At 40.6% G+C, this 19433-nt stretch overlaps 2 protein-coding genes across 8 annotated transcripts in view; one reads left to right on the top strand and one right to left on the bottom strand.

Annotated features, from left to right (window-relative positions):
* CDC25C (cell division cycle 25C) overlaps positions 1-19433 on the top strand; it is a 34498-nt gene that overhangs the window by 336 nt on the left and 14729 nt on the right. Inside the window, exons 2-9 of one of the 7 annotated variants that reach the window (XM_058735371.1) lie at positions 4221-4244; positions 5291-5490; positions 6859-6956; positions 8609-8654; positions 10317-10350; positions 10466-10555; positions 11758-11856; positions 14885-15043. In XM_058735371.1, coding sequence (XP_058591354.1) covers positions 5297-5490; positions 6859-6956; positions 8609-8654; positions 10317-10350; positions 10466-10555; positions 11758-11856; positions 14885-15043 — 720 coding nt within the window. In that variant the 5' untranslated portion in view covers positions 4221-4244; positions 5291-5296. Of the gene's footprint in view, positions 1-4062; positions 4245-5290; positions 5491-6858; positions 6957-8608; positions 8655-10316; positions 10351-10465; positions 10556-11757; positions 11857-14884; positions 15044-19433 lie in introns of those variants that run through there. The other 6 variants (XM_058735380.1, XM_058735390.1, XM_058735400.1 and 3 more) reach the window with 6 other exon arrangements.
* On the bottom strand, positions 228-3899 carry LOC131514956 (oocyte-specific histone RNA stem-loop-binding protein 2-like). Its single transcript, XM_058735469.1, has 6 exons — positions 3838-3899; positions 2605-2685; positions 2389-2493; positions 1601-1753; positions 1338-1458; positions 228-502 (listed from the first exon to the last, which is right to left on the bottom strand). The coding sequence occupies exons 2-6, from the start codon at positions 2643-2645 to the stop codon at positions 338-340; spliced, it is 585 nt and encodes a 194-aa protein (XP_058591452.1). The 5' UTR covers positions 2646-2685; positions 3838-3899; the 3' UTR covers positions 228-337.

Here is a 19433-nt window from a genome sequence, read left to right on the forward strand (position 1 = left end):
CTCTTTAGGAACAGGATACCACCCTTTTTATTAAATCTCCACCACTACCACCACCTCCCACCTCAGCCAAAGTTTAAGTCTTTTTTCGAAAAGACTGCATGTAGACGTTAGTAGGGAAGAGGCTGAGGAACAGCTAAATGCTTCCTGACTTTCATGTAAATTTGAGTCAGCTATCAAAAAAGGTTTAGAAAGAAAGGCAAAAAGAAAAAGAGGCTTTAAACAATGCCTTCGTGTTGCCATCTTTTTGTACAGCAGTTTTAGATTTCTTTTTTAATCGATTGGGAAGTAGCAGTAATGCAAATAATCTTCACTATTCCAACTATTACACTATTACAACCTAGCAACAAGTCCCTTGAAAGACGTCTGTTTTCTCTAAATATTTGGTGCCCCACTCAAGTCTAGGACAGATATGTAACTGATCAGCTACAAAGTAGCACCAGTGGTGGGGATCTTCCTCACAGAGCCAGGGAAGGGAGTAGGCAGGAGCCACCAAGTCTGCAAACTGAAAAAGAAGAGTGAAGAGAAAGTGAGATTTATCAAGAAAATAGGGGTGCAGGGAAGATAGATGCACTGCATATTCCCTTGCCCTGCACATTTCCCCTTGGCAAAAGAGGGAACAAGGCCATGAAGTATAGGAGACATGGTTTCCAGTAATTACTGTTGTGGAGCACTTATTATGTACTAGACACCGTGCTACATACTTTAAAAAAGTATTCTCATTTTTGCTTAGAATCATGAAATGAGCAAATGTCTCTATTTGACAGATGAAATGGTTGGAGAGATTAAGTGACTGCCCATCTGGTAGGCAAAGGTAATATTACAGACCAGTCCTTGATGCTTTAAAGTCCTTGGTCTTCACCACTTGATGATCCTCCTTTTTTTTTTTTTTATTATCCTTTTATAATTTTGTTATTTATTATCCTCCTTTTATTAACAATGCTTTAATAAAGTTCAATGATTGAGAATAAGAAGTTAGCATTGGCTCATATGCAAAACATTTATAAAATGAGACACTTGAAAAAAACAAACACCCAAATCCTCCATGTCAGGTTTCAGGCCTCAATTCCAAGGAAGATTATACCCCTTTCATCAAGTATAAGATAGCCCCCAGTGCAGCCCAACTTCCCTGCCATTACTAACTATAATTAAATCTCCTTTTGCCACCTTTAGTTCTCAGAGTTTTTTATTCATGTCCTATTTTTTCTTGCTGCCCCATTTTCCTTCTTTCATTCTTGGACTACTACCTTGAACCCCATGCTAATTGTCACCTCATAGGCCAGACTCCATCTCTAACAGTGCACCAGTGGGATTTAGAAGATAGGTGGATAGAAGACTACCTGGGCTCCCTTCTGGTCTCCATCCAGATTCGGTGAGGGTTCCAGGGCCTGGAACCAGTCATCCAAAAGGTCATCCAAAGGGGTGGAACCCATTGGCTCTAAGAGATGCTCCATCCCCTGCCTAGGAATGCAGCAGAGTCAGAGGAACATGCACCTCATTCAGACTCTCCCTTTTCAGCCATTAAAAGCTAAACCCCTGCAAAGTAAGGAGAGGTGGGGCTCAGTCCACCACTCAAACAAGAAACCAAGAATAATGCACTCACCCCTCAGCCTCCCTGCCCTGCAGAGGCTGGCTGGGGGGGTCCCAAGAATGTAGAGCTCTTCTCCACTGCCTGATTTGGGCATCCCACGAGCGACGGCTGTACCTCCTGTTCTTATTTGGTGTTTGAGGGTGAAGTCCTGGCTGTCGCTTTGCCCTGGCAATGACAGATATGTGTCAGACTCAGGTCAGGGGGAAGGGGCACAGGTCAGTTTATCACAGTGAATCAGGAGACTCATTAGGGATTTCTTAAGAGTCAGGTAGGATCAATGCCCGCAATTCAATAGAAAAAATAAATCTTCAATTGGGATTAAGCACCAAACTTCCTAAATTCCTAATATTCTTCTGGCAAGGGTAATTTAGATATTCCAACTCCCTCAGAAGTCAAGATAGATATAAAAGACAGTATCTGACATCCCTTTAAAATACATACTACCTCTTTATACATTTAGTTTGCATGTATGCATGAAAACTTACATGTAATTAGGCAAGTATGTTGTAATTAGTGAAGTCAGCTGGCAGTATGAGGTAAAAATGGTTGGAAAGAAAAACTTCATTAGCAAACATGGATTGAGCTTTTGAAAGTCTCATGGGCCAAGTAGGATTTGTTCCATTTGAAAAAAAAAAAAAGTCTTGAAAATTTATTTAGGGGGCTACATTTCAGGAGACTTAGTTTTAGTAATGATGAGACTTTGTGAGAGCATTCATATTCTAATATCTTTCCATCACCCTACATTGAACCAAAGCCACTTGGCTGACATGCTTGTTGTGACCCCGCACAACTGCACTCACTTGGGGACCTGCTGCAGGAAACACTGGTAACCAGGTGTGCGCTTGCCATAATCTATCTGTTTTTGCCGCCGCTGTAGAACAACTTCATCTGTCTCTACCTCCCACCTGCAGGGGAAGTATACAATGGTCCCATGAAGTGTGATTATGGTTTTCAAACTAAAAACCAACTCATCCCACACACACTCCCTTAACCCCTAGTCTGTTTTTCAAACTCACCTAGCATGGCAGGGCTCTGTGCTGACTCCCACACTCACCATCTCAATCCCAGAGAACAAAGACTCTTCACATACCTCCTTTCTGGGGAAGCAGATTCTCCATATGAAAAGGGTATTAGGATAAAACCCAGCTGACTATGCTGTACTTCTTAGCAACTACCACCACCAAGATGTGGACACCGGATAAAGGTTGTGTTTGTGGCTGAACTGTTGCATTGCTGATTTGTTTCTCAGAATGTGATTTGCAAACCATCAGCATGAGTAGCGCCTTGATAATTCCTAGGCCCCACTCTCTATTGATTCATCATTTTAAAGAGCCTGCATTCAAAGAGCTTCCAAGTTATTTTGAACATTTTTTTGTGTGTGTAGAAAATTTCAAAAATAGAGAAGAGCATGCCATAATGTTTTGCTACTCAAAGTATGGTCTCAGGACCAGCTGCATCAGCCTCAGCTGGGAGCTTGTTAGAAATGCAGAATCTTGGACCCCAACCCAGACCTACTGAATCAGAACCTGCGTTTTAACAAGATCCCCAGATGATTAAACTTTGACAGTAGTGATATAATGTACCCCCAGTTTCCCATTGCTTAATACTCATGGCAAATCTTGTTTCGTCTGTACCCACCACCCACCATCTATACCCACCACCACTCCCGCAGGATTATTCAAATCCCCAACATTAAGAATAAATTCTTAGTATCACCTATCAATGTTCAAATTTCCATAAACGGCCAAAGCTTGGGATCCTTTGGACTGTGATAAGGATTATACCAAGAGATGATTTAATTCCCCTGTTTTCCCTGAAAAGGAATTTCCTTTATCCTGCATAACCTAGAGTCTCAGAGATGCTGAGCTCTAAAAGGAACTCGAAACAATGAAAGCTATTGGAAGGGGTCAATACATAAATGCAGCATAAATACACACACCTGTCTCGCCTCAACATCTGCCATACCGGTGGCAAATGCTCCATCTCCAATGGAAGGCAAGAAAAACGAAGATGAAAAGGCCCAAGTAACGACACAAGAAAGAAGCAAGGGGAAAGAAAAGTTTAAAACACCCTGTCACCCAAACAACTCTCCCCAGGTATTATCTTAAAGAGCAGTACTCGCTACCGAAGTCCAGTTTAAATCTCCCGGGGTTGGAGGGGCTAAGGGAATAGAGTGCTCAGGAAGGGTGTGGAGATTGGCCAGAGGGAGAGCCAATGGTGTGCCAGGCACCCGGGGGGGCGGGGCTTACCTAGCGGTTTACTGAACCCTGACCAGTCGGCATCCTGCTCTGGCTGAGGGGCGGGGCAAATTGTGTTCCTTCCAAAGCAAGGTCACGCCTAGTGATGTAGAGCCAAACGATTGGCCAAAAGAGTCTGGGCGCGCGCGGGCGCAGATTGGCTGACGCAGTCTTGAGGTGAATGGGATAGGTTTACTGGGGAGGCGGAAGGTTTGAATAGCCAGGCCCTGTGACTGTTGATATTCTTGCACTGTGGCTGTAACTTCGATCCTCTCGGCCTATCCAGTCTAGAAGCGGAATCGTAGTCTGGTTAATTGACTCCTTTCGTCAGATTTCCTTTAATTCTGCTCAAGTCTTCGCTTGTGACTGACTCCCCACCTTTGTTTTTCCTGAAGGTGAATCTCTGGCTCCAATCTGAGGTAAGCCGGGAACCCTCTCCACCGTTATCACGGAAACCTCAGCGTCCCCCAGGGTCCAGTGGGGGCTCTACAAACAGAACTTCAGGGGATTTAATAAGCATTATCGCGAGTTAGGAGACCCGAATTCTTTCCTGTCAGTAGTCACTAGCTGTGTGGCCCCCGAATAAGTGAAAGCCTTTTCTTTTCTCTTCTCTTTTCTTTCTTTCTTTTTTCCTCTCTCTCTCTCTCTCTCTTTCATCCCTTTCTCCCTTTTTTCCTTCGAGAGCTGGTGAGTCAGCGCGGGGGGGGGGGGGGCGGGGAGGGGGGGAGGGCAGAGGGAGATGGAGAATCATAAGCAGGATCCAGGCCCAGGCAGAGCCCTGGAGGGGCTCGATCTCACCCCCGTGAGATCATGAGATCATGGCCTGAGCTGAAATCAAGAGCCCCAGGCTTAACGGACTGAGGCATGCAGGCGCTCCTCATTCCTTTTTTTTTTTTAATTTTTTTTTTTTTAACGTTTATTTATTTTTGAGACAGTGTGAACAGGGGAGGGGCAGAGAGAGAGGGAGACACAGAATCTGAAACAGGCTCCAGGCTCTGGGTCAGCACAGAGCCCGACGCGGGGCTGGAACTCACAGACCGTGAGATCATGACCTGAGCCGAAGTCGGACGCTTAACCGACTGAGCCACCCAGGCGCCCCTCCTCATTCCTTTTTTAATGAAGTCCTGGTTTTGGGTTGCCTGGCTGGCTTAGTCAATGGAATGTGGAACTGTTCTCGCGAGTTCATGCCCCACTTTAGGTGTACAGCTTACTTAAAAAAAAAAAAAAAAGTCCCGCGTTTGCCTCTAGATAAGTTCGGCTCCAAGAAAAAGGTCAAGGTGCTTGGGGCAAGTGGGATTCAACTTTCATGCCTAGTTGTGATCCTAGGGATGTTCTTTCTCCAGTACTGAGCCGCTGGGCTGCTGCTGGGAAGGGTGGAGGAGGTTGTGAAAACTGGACAGCCTGTGAGGGACCTATGTAGATGATGTTCACCTCTTAGGTAGGTGTTATTTATTTTTTTTCTCAGGAGGCCATGTCTGCAGAATTGATTTCATCTGCAGAAGAGGATGTACATCCTGGCTCAGGACCCAGTTTTAGGTCCAGTCAGAGGAAGATATTAAACCTGCTCTTGGAGAGAGACACTTCCTTTACCACCTGTCCAGATCTCCCTAGAACTCCAGTGAACAAACTCTTTGGCGATTCTGCAAACCTAAGTGTTTTGTCTGGGTAAATCCACCTTTTACACCTTATCTCCTTTGCTTTTCCAAATAGCCTTGGGATTTTTATTTATTTATTTTTTTAAAAGTTTATTTATGTTTGAGAGAGAGTGAGCAAGTGGGAGAAGGGCAGAGAGAGAGGGGGACAGAGGATCTGAAGCCGGCACAAGCTGATAGCAAGCCTGATGTGGGGCTCGAACTCACGAGCTTTGAGATCATGACCTGAGCTGAAGCTAGTTGCTCAACCGACTGAGCCACCCAGGTGCCCCAATTTATTTATTTGTTTGTTTGTTTGTTTGTTTATCGTAAAAGTTTATTTATTTATTTTGATAGAGAGAAAGAGAGAGTATGAGCAGGGGAGGAGCAGAGAGAGAAAATCCCAACCAGGCTCTGTGATGTCAGTGCAGAGCCCCATGCAGGGCTGGAACTCACAAACTGTGAGATCATGATGTGAGAGTTGGGGGCTTAACCATCTGAGCCACCCAGGCACAGCCTTGGGGTTTTTAAAAAATTATCTTGGCTCCTGCTTCAGATTCTGTGTCTCCCTCTGTCCATATCCCTCCCCCACACTCTCTCTCTCTCTCTCAAAAATAAATAAACATTTTTTAAAAAAGTGGGGAGGAGGCACTTGGGTGGCTCAGTCAGTTAAGTGTCTGACTTTGACTCAGGTCATGATCTCAAGGTTTGTGGGTGCTGACAGCTCAGAGCCTGGAGCCTCTTCTCATTCTGTGTCTCCCTCTCTCTCTGCCCCTCTCTCTCTTTCTCAAAAATAAGTAAATATTAAAAAAACATTTTTAAACAATTATTGTGGCTCAAAGATCAGGGTTTAAGTTTTAAACCCTGCCCTTCAGTAACAGTGTGACTCTTGACCCTCAGGCTTCTTTTCTGTGACATAGAAATAATAATCTCTTCCTATCTTACTAGGATCTTGTGAGAATTAAATGATGTGATGTCTGGGAAAAGTCTTTGAAAATCCTATTGTGTTATAAGAGTTGGTATTTTTATTTGTATTAATATTAGTGTTATTATTATTGTACTTTAAATTCTGGTCACGCCATGCTCTGATGCCTCGGCTAGTTGGAGAGTTATAGACCTGAGAAGTACTAGAGACTCCAAGGAGAAATCAAATCTATGTACCCACAGTGCATAGGGCAAAAGATGTGGGGTCAAGACCCACCTCAGCCAATAATGTTTGGTCCTCAATTTAAAAAAAAATTACTTGTCTCAATATGTTGGTGAGGAGGAAATGAGATGCAAATTATTGGAGTAGAGAAAAGGTTCCTGAGGGGTGTTTCAGATGAAGAGGATAATGTGATCTTTGCCTTTCAAGGTTATTACAACTTAAAGGGAATCTTGCTGTACTATTATATCTCAACAGAGGAACCCCAAAATGTTGCCTTGATCTTTCCAATCTTAGCAGTGGTGGGGAGATGTCTGCCAGTCAGCTTACCACTTCTGCAGACCTTGATGAAACAGGTAAGGAGAAGGGAGGTAAAGGCCTCAAGGAAAAGAACAACTTTTAAGGGAGAGAACAGGGTAGTCAGATAAAGATGGAAGGTGGTAAAATTAGGTAGAGGGGCGCCTGGGTAGCTCAGTCGGTTAAGCCCATCCGACTTCGGCTCAGGTCATGATCTCATGGTTCTTGAGTTCAAACCCCACATCGGGCTCTGTGCTGGCAGCTCAGAGCCTGGATCTTGCTTTAGATTCTGTGTCTCCCTCTCTGTCTGCCCCTCCCTTGCTCACACTCTGACTCTCTCTCTCTCTCTCTCTCTCTCTCTCTCTCTCTCTCTCAAATATAAATAAACATTAAAAAAAATTTTTTTTTAAAGGAGGTAAAGATCCTTGAAGTTGAAATTCTGTGAGTACCTAAGGGATTTTTGAGAATGATAAGCCAAGAAGAGAAATGTAATAACATAAATAGGAGTCATTTTGCATTTGAAAAATTTAGACAAGAAGGAATATTTTGTTAACTGATTGATGATGGGAATGAAAGTAGTAGTTGGGGCGCCTGGGTGGCGCAGTCGGTTAGGCGTCCGACTTCAGCCAGGTCACGATCTCGCGGTCCGTGAGTTCGAGCCCCGCGTCAGGCTCTGGGCTGATGGCTCGGAGCCTGGAGCCTGTTTCCGATTCTGTGTCTCCCTCTCTCTCTGCCCCTCCCCCGTTCATGCTCTGTCTCTCTCTGTCTCAAAAATAAAATAAAAAATGTTGAAAAAAAATTAAAAAAAAAAAAAAAGAAAGTAGTAGTTAAAATGGGAAGTTTTATGCTCTAGTATAATCTCAGCAAAGGCAAAGAAACATAAAGAAATACTTTGTTAACTAATTCTTGTGGTTTTGTAGGGCCTGAGCCCAAAAGGAGTATGTTTTACTAGTCAATAATTTTTTTTAATGTTTGTTTATTTTTGAGAGGGAGAGAGAATGAGCACTCACCAGCTGGGGAAGGGCAGAGAGAGAGAGCGAGACAGAGGATCCAAAGAAAGCCCTGTGCTGACAGAAGAGAGCCTGATGTGGGACTCAAACCCACAAACTGTGAGATCATGAGCTGAGCCAAAGTCCAACACGTAACTGACTGAGCCATGCAGGTGCCCCACTAGTCGGTCTTTTTTTTTTTAAGTTTACTTTTATTTATTTTGAGACAGATAGAGAGCAAGCAGGAGAGGGGCAGAGAGATAAGGAGACAGAGAATCCCAAGCAGGCTCCACGCTGTCAGCGCAGAGCCTGACTCAGGCTCAAACTAAAAAACCATGAGATCATGACCTGGGCCTAAGTTAAGAGTTGGACACTTAACTGACTGAGCCACCAAGGCACCCCACTAGTCGGCCATTTTCGTATTTGTTCTATTTTCAGAATAAATGGTCTATTTCCTGAGTGATCAGCATTATTTCCTACCCATGAAAAAAATCTCTGTTCGTTATTGTCCTGCAGTATTTCCTGCATAAATTCTTAAGTAACATATATAAAATCTTAAGTTTTCATGAACTTTTACCTTCTACCATAAAATTGGTACCTATCAGGAGCCCATGCATTCAAAACATGAGCTTTTGAAATTAATGTGGCTTACTGGCAATGAAAAAAATGAGAAGGAAAGACAGGATGTGTGGACAAGATTAACTCTTCACATTTGATTGCAGGACACTTGGAATCTAAAGGACCTCAGGACATACATTTAGCTGGGATGTAAGTTCTTTTGCTAAATGAACCCCATGCTGAAGCCTTTTCAGCTCTGGCACAGGAATTTTATCCTGTGCAATCTCTGCAGTATGTAGAACCTTTTACTTTGGGTATAAGTTAGCTTGAAAGCCTCAGTCCCTCACTGGAAAGATTTTTTAAGTTGCTCAGATCTAAATAGTTCATTTTAACCATTCCATACAACCTGTATTATCTTTAAAAATGAAGGAAAGGGTATATTGCGTTTAGGCCTAGGCTGTTTCCTGCATGTGAATAGTGCAGTGTTAGAGCATCTGGATTCCAGTGGCTTACTATTTCACCAACTGTGATTCTGAAGATTTTCTTAACTTCACTGGACCTCAGTTTCTTCATTTGTAATAAATAACAATAGACATAATACTAGTACTTTTCATAACTGCTCTTGTAAGGATGGAATTTAGCACGTATGAACTATTTTGTAATGTTTAGTATTGTTATTCATGGGGACTCTTTGTTGGACATCTTAAAATATTCAATCAGGGAATGCTCCAGGAAGGAAGTTATTTCAATTCAACTCATTAACTTCTTAAACTTATTGTAAGGTTTCCATTTGACTCTTTTAATCTTTTTAGAACTTTATCCTTCTATGTTTAGGTGAATTAGGAGCTACTTTAGGACACTAGTGAGAGCATTCCATGACTGTTTTTTAATTCATTAATTAAACCTATTAGTTTTAATTATTGATTTAAATAACTAATTAGTTTTGAATTAATTAATTTATTAAGACTTTATTTTTTTTAACAGTTTTTTTAATGTTTATTTTTGAGGGAGAGAGTGAGAGTGGGGAGGAGCAGAAAGAGAAGAAGAGAGAGCATCACAAGCAGGCTCCACACTGCCAGGGCAGAGCCTGACACGGGGTTCGATCCCACCAACCAAGGGATCATGACCTGAGCTGAGATCAAGAATCAGTTGTTTAACCGTTTAACTGACTGAGCCCACCAACCGCCCTTCCACTGTTTTGTTTTTTTTTTTTTTTTTAATTTTTAACATTTTATTTATTTTTGCAAGACAGAGAAAGACAGAGTGTGAGCAGGGGAGGGACAGAGAGAGAGAGGGAGACACAGAATCCAAAGCAGGTTCCAGGCTCTGAGTTGTCAGCACAGAGCCTGATGCGGGGCTTGAACTCATGAACCAAGAGATCATGACCTGAGCCGAAGTCAGATACTTAATTGACTGAGCCACCCAGGCGCCTTGCCCTTCCACTGTTTTTAATAATACATGTGAAAATTTCACTTTAGATTGCTTGTAGTTTATTTGACTTGCTTTAAAAATCCTAACTCATGCAAACTGGATAAAATCTTGGCAGTAGGGATAATAATTCATAAAAAATAAGTATTAGCTCCCAATAGTCAATGCTGGAAAATTAGTAAATTTGGTCTACATAAGATGTAGGACAAGCTCATCATCTTTAATGGATATCTATATATATGGTTATGAGGGCCTTATCCCCAGGATTTCACTTAACATCTTCATATTTGCCACAGAGAGCACTTTACATATTGTATGGAGACATATCAACTAGATATAGGGCTCCTAAGGTGGAAAAAAGGAAAAGTTGGGATGCCACAAGCCATTGAGGAATAACTAAACAGTATTTGGGGTTTACTGACTGGCACTTTTTTTGATCTTCAGGAATCATCACCAGCACTTTACAAAATGCAGCCCAGTGAGTAACATCTATTTCTTGGGTTTGGGTTTGTTTCTCAGGTGGTAGGCAGAGGCTTTCCACCTCACCTGTGGCTTAAGGATGCTGGACGTTCTCAGAAAATGTTCTCTTGTAGGTACAGCTGCTTTGTAGCACTCCAAATGTTTTGGACTGTGGCAACAGGAAGAAAGATGCAGTATGTAGCTCACCCACAAATAAAGAAAATGTAAGTGTTAAATGGAAACCCAGATACATTAGTACTTTTCTCCCTGTGAGGGGAGCAACTCATCAGTATCATTATGAGACCCAGAACTGTTATCCCTCAGTATGCAGACAATCAAACTGCTTCACTATAAGGCAAAAAAATTCTTTATGGTTTGTTTTTTTATCTTTAAGATTTGACCCTAGAACAGACACCTAGCTCCATGTCTTCCAGAGCAGATCATCATTATTCCTCATGTTCAGTTGATTGGTTTAAGGACAAAAATCTCTATTAGTGTAGTTTGGGAATTTAGGGCTATTTTTTTAAACGGATAATGTATATAAGTTGTTCACATACTCTGGCATGGCTTCATGTATGGGTTTACTTAATTTCTTCTTATTTCTCCCTTAGTCAAGCTTCTTAGCCCATGTTCTGAGAAAGCCATGAGCCTTTTTGTCTGATCCTCCGGCCTTTAGTCATTTCTAAGTTGAAACTGGGCTCGACAGAGCCACCTAATCACCAAGATCGTTCTCTAATCCCTTCAACGAATTCTCTTTTCTTGTTTTTTTTTTATGTGTATTTATTTATTTTGAGAGACAGCGCATGCGCGAAAGAGCACAAGTAGGAGAGGAGCAGAGAGGGAGAGAGAGAGAATCCCAAGCAGAGTCCAGCCTCTGCACCAAGCCAGATACAAGGCTCGATCCCATGACCAGGAAGGAGATCATGACCCCAGCCAAAATCAAGAGTTGGACCCTTAACTATATGAGCCACCCAGGTGCCCTGAATTGTGTTTTCTAGCCATCTTTTTCTTTCCCCTGCCCGTCATCCTTTCCCCCAGGTCAGTATCTATAAAAGGTAGCTGCTGTTCTTCTTTTCTCACATTGACTAAGTTATACCCATGCTTTTGGCTGTTTTAATCAGCTTATTCTTGATTTGACACTGTCCTTGTAATCACTTTTTGGAAATCTCACCATCCCCTCCCTACTCAGGCTCCCCTTTTCCTCCCTTCCTTTGGCTTGTGACCATAAAATCAGTATCCTCCAAAGCAAATCTACATATCATACATCAAATCCAAACCATAATTTGTATTGTCAGGATATAGGATCAACCTTGATTATACTTAATGTGTTTTGTGAGCGTTATTCATGGCTTCACCTGATGAAATGTTTTTGGCAGGGCTTGCTGACACTTGTCTTCCTCCAGCCAATGTAATTTTTCTTATGCAGAAGAATAACACTTTGAAGTCCTCTGAGTGGTGGGCATCCAGGAGCCTGAAGTTTCAAAAGACACCAGGGGAGCCTTACATGTCTCCCCTTTCTCTACTGGTGAGTCACTGAACATCTTCATCAAGGGTCTGCTGAGGTGTTGTGGATTATAGGATGGCAGATCTGCATTACAACCCTTTCAATTTTTCTAAGCTGGCTTAGGTGAGAAAAGTGGTTGGAGAAGGAACTCTGGGAAAAGTAAGAGACATCCTCTGACGTTTTTATTTGTTAGAAAATTCTTAGGCCTTTAGGGGGCGCCTGGGTGGTTCAGTCGGTTAAGTGGTTAAGCTTGCGACTTCCGCTCACGTCATGATTTCACAGTTTGTGAGTTGGACCTCCGCGTCTGGCTCTGTGCTGACAGCTCGGAGCCTGGAGCCTGCTTTGGAATCTGTCCCTGTCTTTCTGCCCCTCCCCTACTCGCTCTTTGTCTGTCTCTCTCTCAAATATGAAAACAAAGCAAAACAAAGCAAAAAAACATTAAAAAAAATTCTTAGGCCTTTAAAGTTGTTCTATTTTGGAGTCCCCTGGGTGGCTCAGTCAGTTAAGCATCTGACTTCAGCTTAAGTCATGATCTTGTGGTTGGTGAGTTCAAGCCCCTTATTGGGCTCTCTGCTGTCCCCGCAGAGCCTGCTTTGGATCCTCTGTCTCCTCTCTCTGCTCTTCCCCTCCCTTCTCAAAAATAAATAAGTGTTAAAAAAGGTGTTTTTTAAATTTTTTTCTATTTTATTATATATGTGATTCCTCCCACCCTAATTTTAAAAGTACTATGTGCCCATTGTGAAAATGGTTTAAAAATATAGGAAATATAGGGGTTCCTGGGTGGCTCAGTCAGTTATGCGTCCAACTCTTGATTTCAGCTCAGGTCATGATCTCACGGTTTGTGAGTTCAAGATCTGCACCAGACTCTGCTAACAGTACAAAGCTTGCTTGGGATCCTCTCTCTGTCCTTCTCTCTCTGTTCCTCTTTGGCTTGTGTTCTCTCTCTCTCTCTCAAAATAAATAAATAAACTTAAAAAAATATATATATATATATATATAATAGGGAATATAAAAAAGAAAATAGTTACCTCATAGAGAAAAACTATTAACATTTTACCTCATTTTTTTATAGCCTTTTAACTATGTATATAATTTTAGAGTTGAAGTCATATTAATTACATATGTATAACATTTTTTTAAAGAGATTCCTTTTTTTTTTAAGTTTATTTATTTTTGAGAGAGTTGGGGGAGGGGCAGAGAGAGAGGGAGAGAGAGAACCCCAAGATTATCTGACAGTGCAGAACATGATGCGGGGCTCTATCTGACGAACTGTGAGATTATTACCTGAGCTGAAATCAAGAGTCAGATGCTTAACTGAGCCACACAGGTGCCCCATATATATAACTTTATATCCTGCTTTTTTTAAGTTAATATTGAAACTTCTAGTAAACATTATTCTTTGTTGGATGCTTTTACCCTAACAAATGGACCACAATTTACATAGTTCCCTATTTTTGGACACTTAGTGGTCCCAATTTTGCTTTTACAAATGTAAGGTCTTGAGCATAAATCTTTGCCTACATTTCAAATTTTTTTCTTTAGGATTAGTACCAAGAATTATAACTACTAGGCTAAAGGATATATTTTTAAGATTTGTGATACATATTTCCAGATTCCTTTCAAAAAAAGTTATGAATTTACATAATTCATGAATAATCAATAGCTCTTTTGATAAATGTTTATTTTTTTAACTGCCAGTTAGATTGATAAATGTTTTATGTTAAAAACAATTAGTAGTGGGGCGCCTGGGTGGCTCAGTCGGTTGAGCGTCCGACTTCAGCTCAGGCCACGATCTCACGGTTAGTGAGTTCGAGCCCTGCGTCAGGCTCTGGGCTGATGGCTCAGAGCCTGGAGCCTGCTTCCGATTCTGTGTCTCCCTCTCTCTCTGCCCCTCCCCCATTCATGCTCTGTCTCTCTCTGTCTCAAAAATAAATAAACATTAAAAAAAAAAAAAATTAAAAACAATTAGTAGTGATTTCATGTGAATATTAGCTATGCACATTTTGCTAGTAAATGATTGTGCCTTTGTCCATTTAGATACTGGAGTCTTAAGTTACCCAGGCATTCACTTGCTTTTAATAGACAGTGGGTTCAAGATATTCCAGGGATTTGGGGTCTAATCTCAATCTTAGGGAAAAATCATTTTAACACAGCACATCCTAAGTAGATTAAGTTGACCGTGTTTCGGATATTTGATTTCTTGGAGAAGAGGAAGACTTGGAGCCTGGTAAATTACTGGGTAGTCTTCTTCTTTTTTTTAAAGCTTTATTTATTTATTTTTTAATGTTTGCTTGTTTCTTTGTTTTCAGAGAGCAGGGGAGGGGCAGAGAGATAGGGAGACAGAGAATCCCAAGTAGGTTCTGTGATGCCAGCACAGAGTCTGATGTTGGGCTCAAAGTCATAAACCATGAGATCATGATGTGAGCCAAAATCAAGAGTTGGACACTTAACCAATTGAGCCACCCAGGTGCCCAGGTTGTTTTCACCTTTGACTATTGCAAATAATGCTGCTATGAACATTGATGTAGAAATATCTGTTCAAATCCTTGCTGTCATTTTTTGAGGGTATATACCCAGAAATGGAATTGGTGGATTATAAGATAATTCTATATTCAATTTGGAGGGAAGCTGCCATACTGTTATCCATGGCAGCTACACCTTTTTTCATTCTATTTGGTTTTTTTGGTGTTGAGCTATATGAGTTTTTATATATATATTCTGGATATTAATACCTCATCAAATGTATGATTTGTCGATATTTTCTCCCATTTGGTGGGTTGTCTTTTTACTTTCTTGGTGGTATTTTTGATGCACAAAAGTTTTTAATTTTGTTAAGTCCAATTTGTCCATTTTTTCTTTTATTGCCTATGCTTCTGTCATATTCACAAAATCATTGCCAAATCCAATGTCATGAACATTTCCCACTGTTTTCTTGTAAGAGTTTTATAATTCTAGCTTTCAAATCTTTGCTTCATTTTGAGTTAATTTTTGTATATAGTATAGCATAAGGGTTCTGAATAGTTTTTAATATTGTCAATATAATTGACAGGACAATGGAAAGTTGGTGGAAGGAGAAATGAAATATCTGGGCAGTCCCATTACTACACTTCGAAAATTGGATAAAAATTCAGAACTAGAAGAACACCAGGCAGAGGAGATTTCAAATGAATTGATGGAGTTTTCTCTGGAAGATCAAAAAGAGATCAAGGTAAAATGCTCCCTAGTATCTTTGCATTTTCCATATTCCTTCATTCTTGAATTAGCAATGTTGTGTATATACTGGGTTTCAGCCACTTACTAAGTAGTAGGTCTGCAGAAATCAAGAAGACATGATCTCTAAACTCTAAGGGCTACCTGATAGGATATCAGGTAACTATGGGATTCTTATTACTGCTGGGTGAGAAGGTTCCAGTTAGTAGTTTGAGTACCTCACCATCAATGTAACTTGGTGTAAATGATGGCTCCAGGATAATAGTAATGGATGGAACATACCTAGCATGATTTTTCAGGTATTTTACAATATATCCTTTTGTCTTTTATCCTCCTCATGTCAATGGGAGGTATACCTGAAGCCTGTGGCTTACTGGCCATATACTGAGCCAGTATATTGCTTTCTGCTCCTAAGCAGCTTCCGTGCTGTCAGCACAGAGCCTGATGTAGGGCTCAAACCCAGGAACCATGAGGTCATGACCTGAGCTGAAATCAAGAGTTGGAGGGGCGCCTGGGTGGCTCAGTCGGTTAAGCGGCCGACTTCGGCTCAGGTCATGATCTCGCGGTCCGTGAGTTCGAGCCCCACGTCCGACTCTGTGCTGACAGCTCAGAGCCTGGAGCCTGTTTCCGATTCTGTGTCTCCCTCTCTCTGACCCTCCCCTGTTCATGCTCTGTCTCTCCCTGTCTCAAAAATAAACGTTAAAAAAAAAAAATAAAAAAAAAAAAGAAATCAAGAGTTGGAAGCTTAACCAACTAAGACACCCACGTGCTCCATAGCTCTTAAATTTGGGTCTTGGTCCATTTTGATTTCATTTTTGTGTGTAGTGATAGGTAAGGATCCAATTTCATTCTTTTGCATGTGAATATTCAGTTATCCCAGCACCATTTGTTGAAAAGACTGTCTTTTCCTTGTTGAATGGTCTTGGCTCCCTTGTCAAAAATCATTCGACCATATGCATGATGATTTATTTCTGGACTCTATTCCATTCCATTGGTCCATATGTGTATCTTTATAGCAGTACCATAGTTTTGATTACTGTAGCTTTGTAGTAAATCATTTTAAATATTTTTTATTCCACAAATTATACCTGAATATATTCTTCTTAAAAAAAAAAAAACAACAACCTGTAATAGCTGAGGCTAACCCTATCTGATCACTATTGAAGAGCAACTTTGAGATTATCTGAGATTATCTGGGATTATAGGGAAAAGTCAAGAGTGTGGGAGTTAGTGGAACATATTGGTCTAGAAAGTGACAGACTTTGGATCCAGACTTTCTGGGTTCCATAGCTTGATTCTTTAACAATACGGGTACAGTTTTATGATTCCCCTATGCTTTAGTTTCTTAATCTATAAAAAAGAAACAGTTTGGGTAACTATTTCTTTGGGTTGTTGTGATGATTAAATGAGTTAATTGTACATAAAGCAGTTAGAACAATACTTGCTCAATTACTAATGTTTAATTATTGTAGTGTAGTATGAGTGCTTAATTACTATAGTGTAAGGGCCAAAATATGTGGAATTATAAAGATTGATGGAGAAGGGATGCTCAATAGCCTTGATGTCCTTAGCGAAGTGAAAGTTGCAGTAATCTCGTGACTCAGTGGAGAGTGTTACGTGACAGTCATGAAGAATTTAGAGAAGGTTATAATCAACTTTCGGGAACCACAGAAGGGAATTATTAAAAGGCTAATAAAATGATATTTGTGCTGTTTTATATGATAGACCTACATGGCATAGTGTGCTGTTGCCTAGAAGCAAGACTGGGGACTTTGGAACTCCAGAGATGATTAAGAGAGGGTTGTAGGTTGCTAATGGCAGATGAAAAAGGGGTTGAGTTAGTCTAGGTGATGGTGAAGGTAGCAGAGAAGTAGAAGATGATGAATCAAAACCTGGATAAGGAGCCAAATGTCTCACTGAGTAGACTCATTAAAGTAAAAACAGTAATGTGGTTGAAAGTTGCTGAGGAGCAAGAAGTGCCTGGTTTAGAAAGCTTTGAGAACTAGGGGAAAGTTTAGTCAGTTTGAGAGCATGCCAAGTTTGAATTCTTGGTAGTAGAGTAATAGAGGATAGTTGCAGATCTTTTTCTTTTTGCTTTGTCTTTTTTTGTTGTTGTTGTTGTTGTTGTTGTTTTGTTTTGTTTTGGTCCCTCTTTGTCAAGAGGCTAATGTGGAGTGCAGGAGAAGCTTGGTGCAACTATTGAGGAGTTGTGAAGTCACTGTCCAAAGGGTTTTCAGTTTTCAGAACACTGTGAGTTTGAGGAGAGAAGAAATAGGGATTTTAGTGTTGTTGGTGTAACAGAGACTAGACTGGAAAAGAAAAATGAGAGCCAGGTAATAATAGTAGGTCCCATTTATTGACTACTTAGAGTGTACTGGGCACTGTGTGCTGAACAGTTTATATCCGTCATTGCATTTAATTTTCATGTCAGTCCTGAAATATGAGTGTGATGCCCCTTTATTTTCTTTCTTCTCTCCCTTTTGTTCTTTCTTTAGTCTTATCTTACGAGGAGAACATCTGGCCATGGGATAAAGGCTCTTACCCAAGGTCACAAAATTAGCCATTGGCAGTGTCAGGATTTAAGGTGAGATCTGCCTGACTCCTGAGCTGGTGTTTCTAGCAGTATTTGGTGTCTTTTATGAAGATACCTGGAAGGTGAAAGTTGTCCCAGGAACATGTAGTAATGACATTTGCTTTTTGAGTAGGGTTGGTAAGGTTGAATAGGCACAGTTTGAATGGATTGAAGTGTTCAGGAGGATGGTGAATCAATTATCTAGAACACTGCTGTTCTGTAAAACTTCCTGAGATGATGGAAATGCTTTATATCTGTCCAATACAGTAGCCCTATGTGCGTTTTGAGCACTTAAAATGTGGCTAGTGCAACTGAGACACTGAATTTTTAATTTTGTTGAGTTTTTAAAAAAATTTTTTTTTAAATGTTTATTTTTGAGAGAGACAGAGACAGAATGTGAGTAGGTTAGGGGCAGAGAGAGAGGGAGACACAGAATCCGAAGCAGGCTGTAGGCTCCGAGCTGTCATCACAGAGCCCCACGCGGGACCCGAACTCACGAACTGTGAGATCATGACCTGAGCTGAAGTCAGACACTTAACCGACCAAGCCACCCAGGTGCCCCATAATTTTGTTGAGTTTTAGTTAATGCAGACAACCATGTGTGGCTAGTGTTACTATAATGGGTAGTGCAGATCTAGAATCTTCTAAACATATGGTCCCTGGAGCAGTAGCATCAGTGTCAGGTAGGAATTTCTTAGCAGTGCAAATTTTGGGGCCCTATCCCAGAAACTTTGAATCAAAAAACTGTAAGGGTGGGGCCCAGCAGTCTTAACAAAGCTTCCAAGCGAATGTCATTGGTTTGTAGGAAAACAGCAGAACCAAGATATGATCTGAAAGAGACAGGGTGGGTATTGAGAGAATTGATGTTCACCTTCCTGAAACAAACATTATTGAGGGCTAACTGGTAATGGAGGGTAGATCTGTGGAAAAACAGCAAGTTTAGGCATAGTTAGCATGGGGAAAGGTTCCTAGGCCTTCTGGAGAAAAACAAAGAGCAATATAGAGTGAACATTTAGTGGTGCTCTTAGAAATATATGTTAGTGTTCATGTTTGCAAAATGTAGCTAAAATAGTCAAATCTCAACTAGTATTAATTTAGGGAATTATATTTAATGTTGATTAAAGAGAAAATTTTTTGTTTTCAATTTTGTTGTTGAAAATTTATCTAATGGGTTTAATCTGCTTTTATGAAATAAGTACAATGAACATAACAGAAATTTTTCTTGCCTTTGAAACATCATTGTGAATTGTATAATATAGACAGTATGGAAGAATGGATTTAAAATAGACGGACCCTAGGAAATACTCTGGAGAGTATGTTTATTTACATGGAAGAGTAGCATATGGCTGTGAGATATTTATTTTGTCTTTAAAAAATAATAATTCCCTTTAAGTGCTCATTTTAATGTATTGTGACTCATATAACATCATTTTCAGTTGAGGGCACACTATATAAGAATATGCATAGCAGTAGGTTTTAGAATAGAAAAGGCATAGGGATTTTTGTTTAGGGTTTACATTCTTGATGCTAAATGGAAATAGATACCTGATAGAATAAGGAGATTTGTGTAACCTCAGTGATTTTTGATTCATTCATTTAAAAAATATTTATTGAGTACCTATTAAGTGTCAGATACCATGTTAGTCACTGGTGATACAATAATAAACAATACATACTAGGTTTATGGTCTCTTGGAGTTCGTATTCTTGTCAAAGGGATATCAACAACAAACACACGTTTGTCAGGGTAATACATGTTCTAGTTAGAATTCTTGGTTGCAATTAAAAGAAACTGATTACTACTTACCATAGGCAGA

The sequence above is a fragment of the Neofelis nebulosa genome, chromosome 1, assembly GCF_028018385.1.
Source record: "Neofelis nebulosa isolate mNeoNeb1 chromosome 1, mNeoNeb1.pri, whole genome shotgun sequence".
NCBI classification, from domain to species: domain Eukaryota; kingdom Metazoa; phylum Chordata; class Mammalia; order Carnivora; family Felidae; genus Neofelis; species Neofelis nebulosa.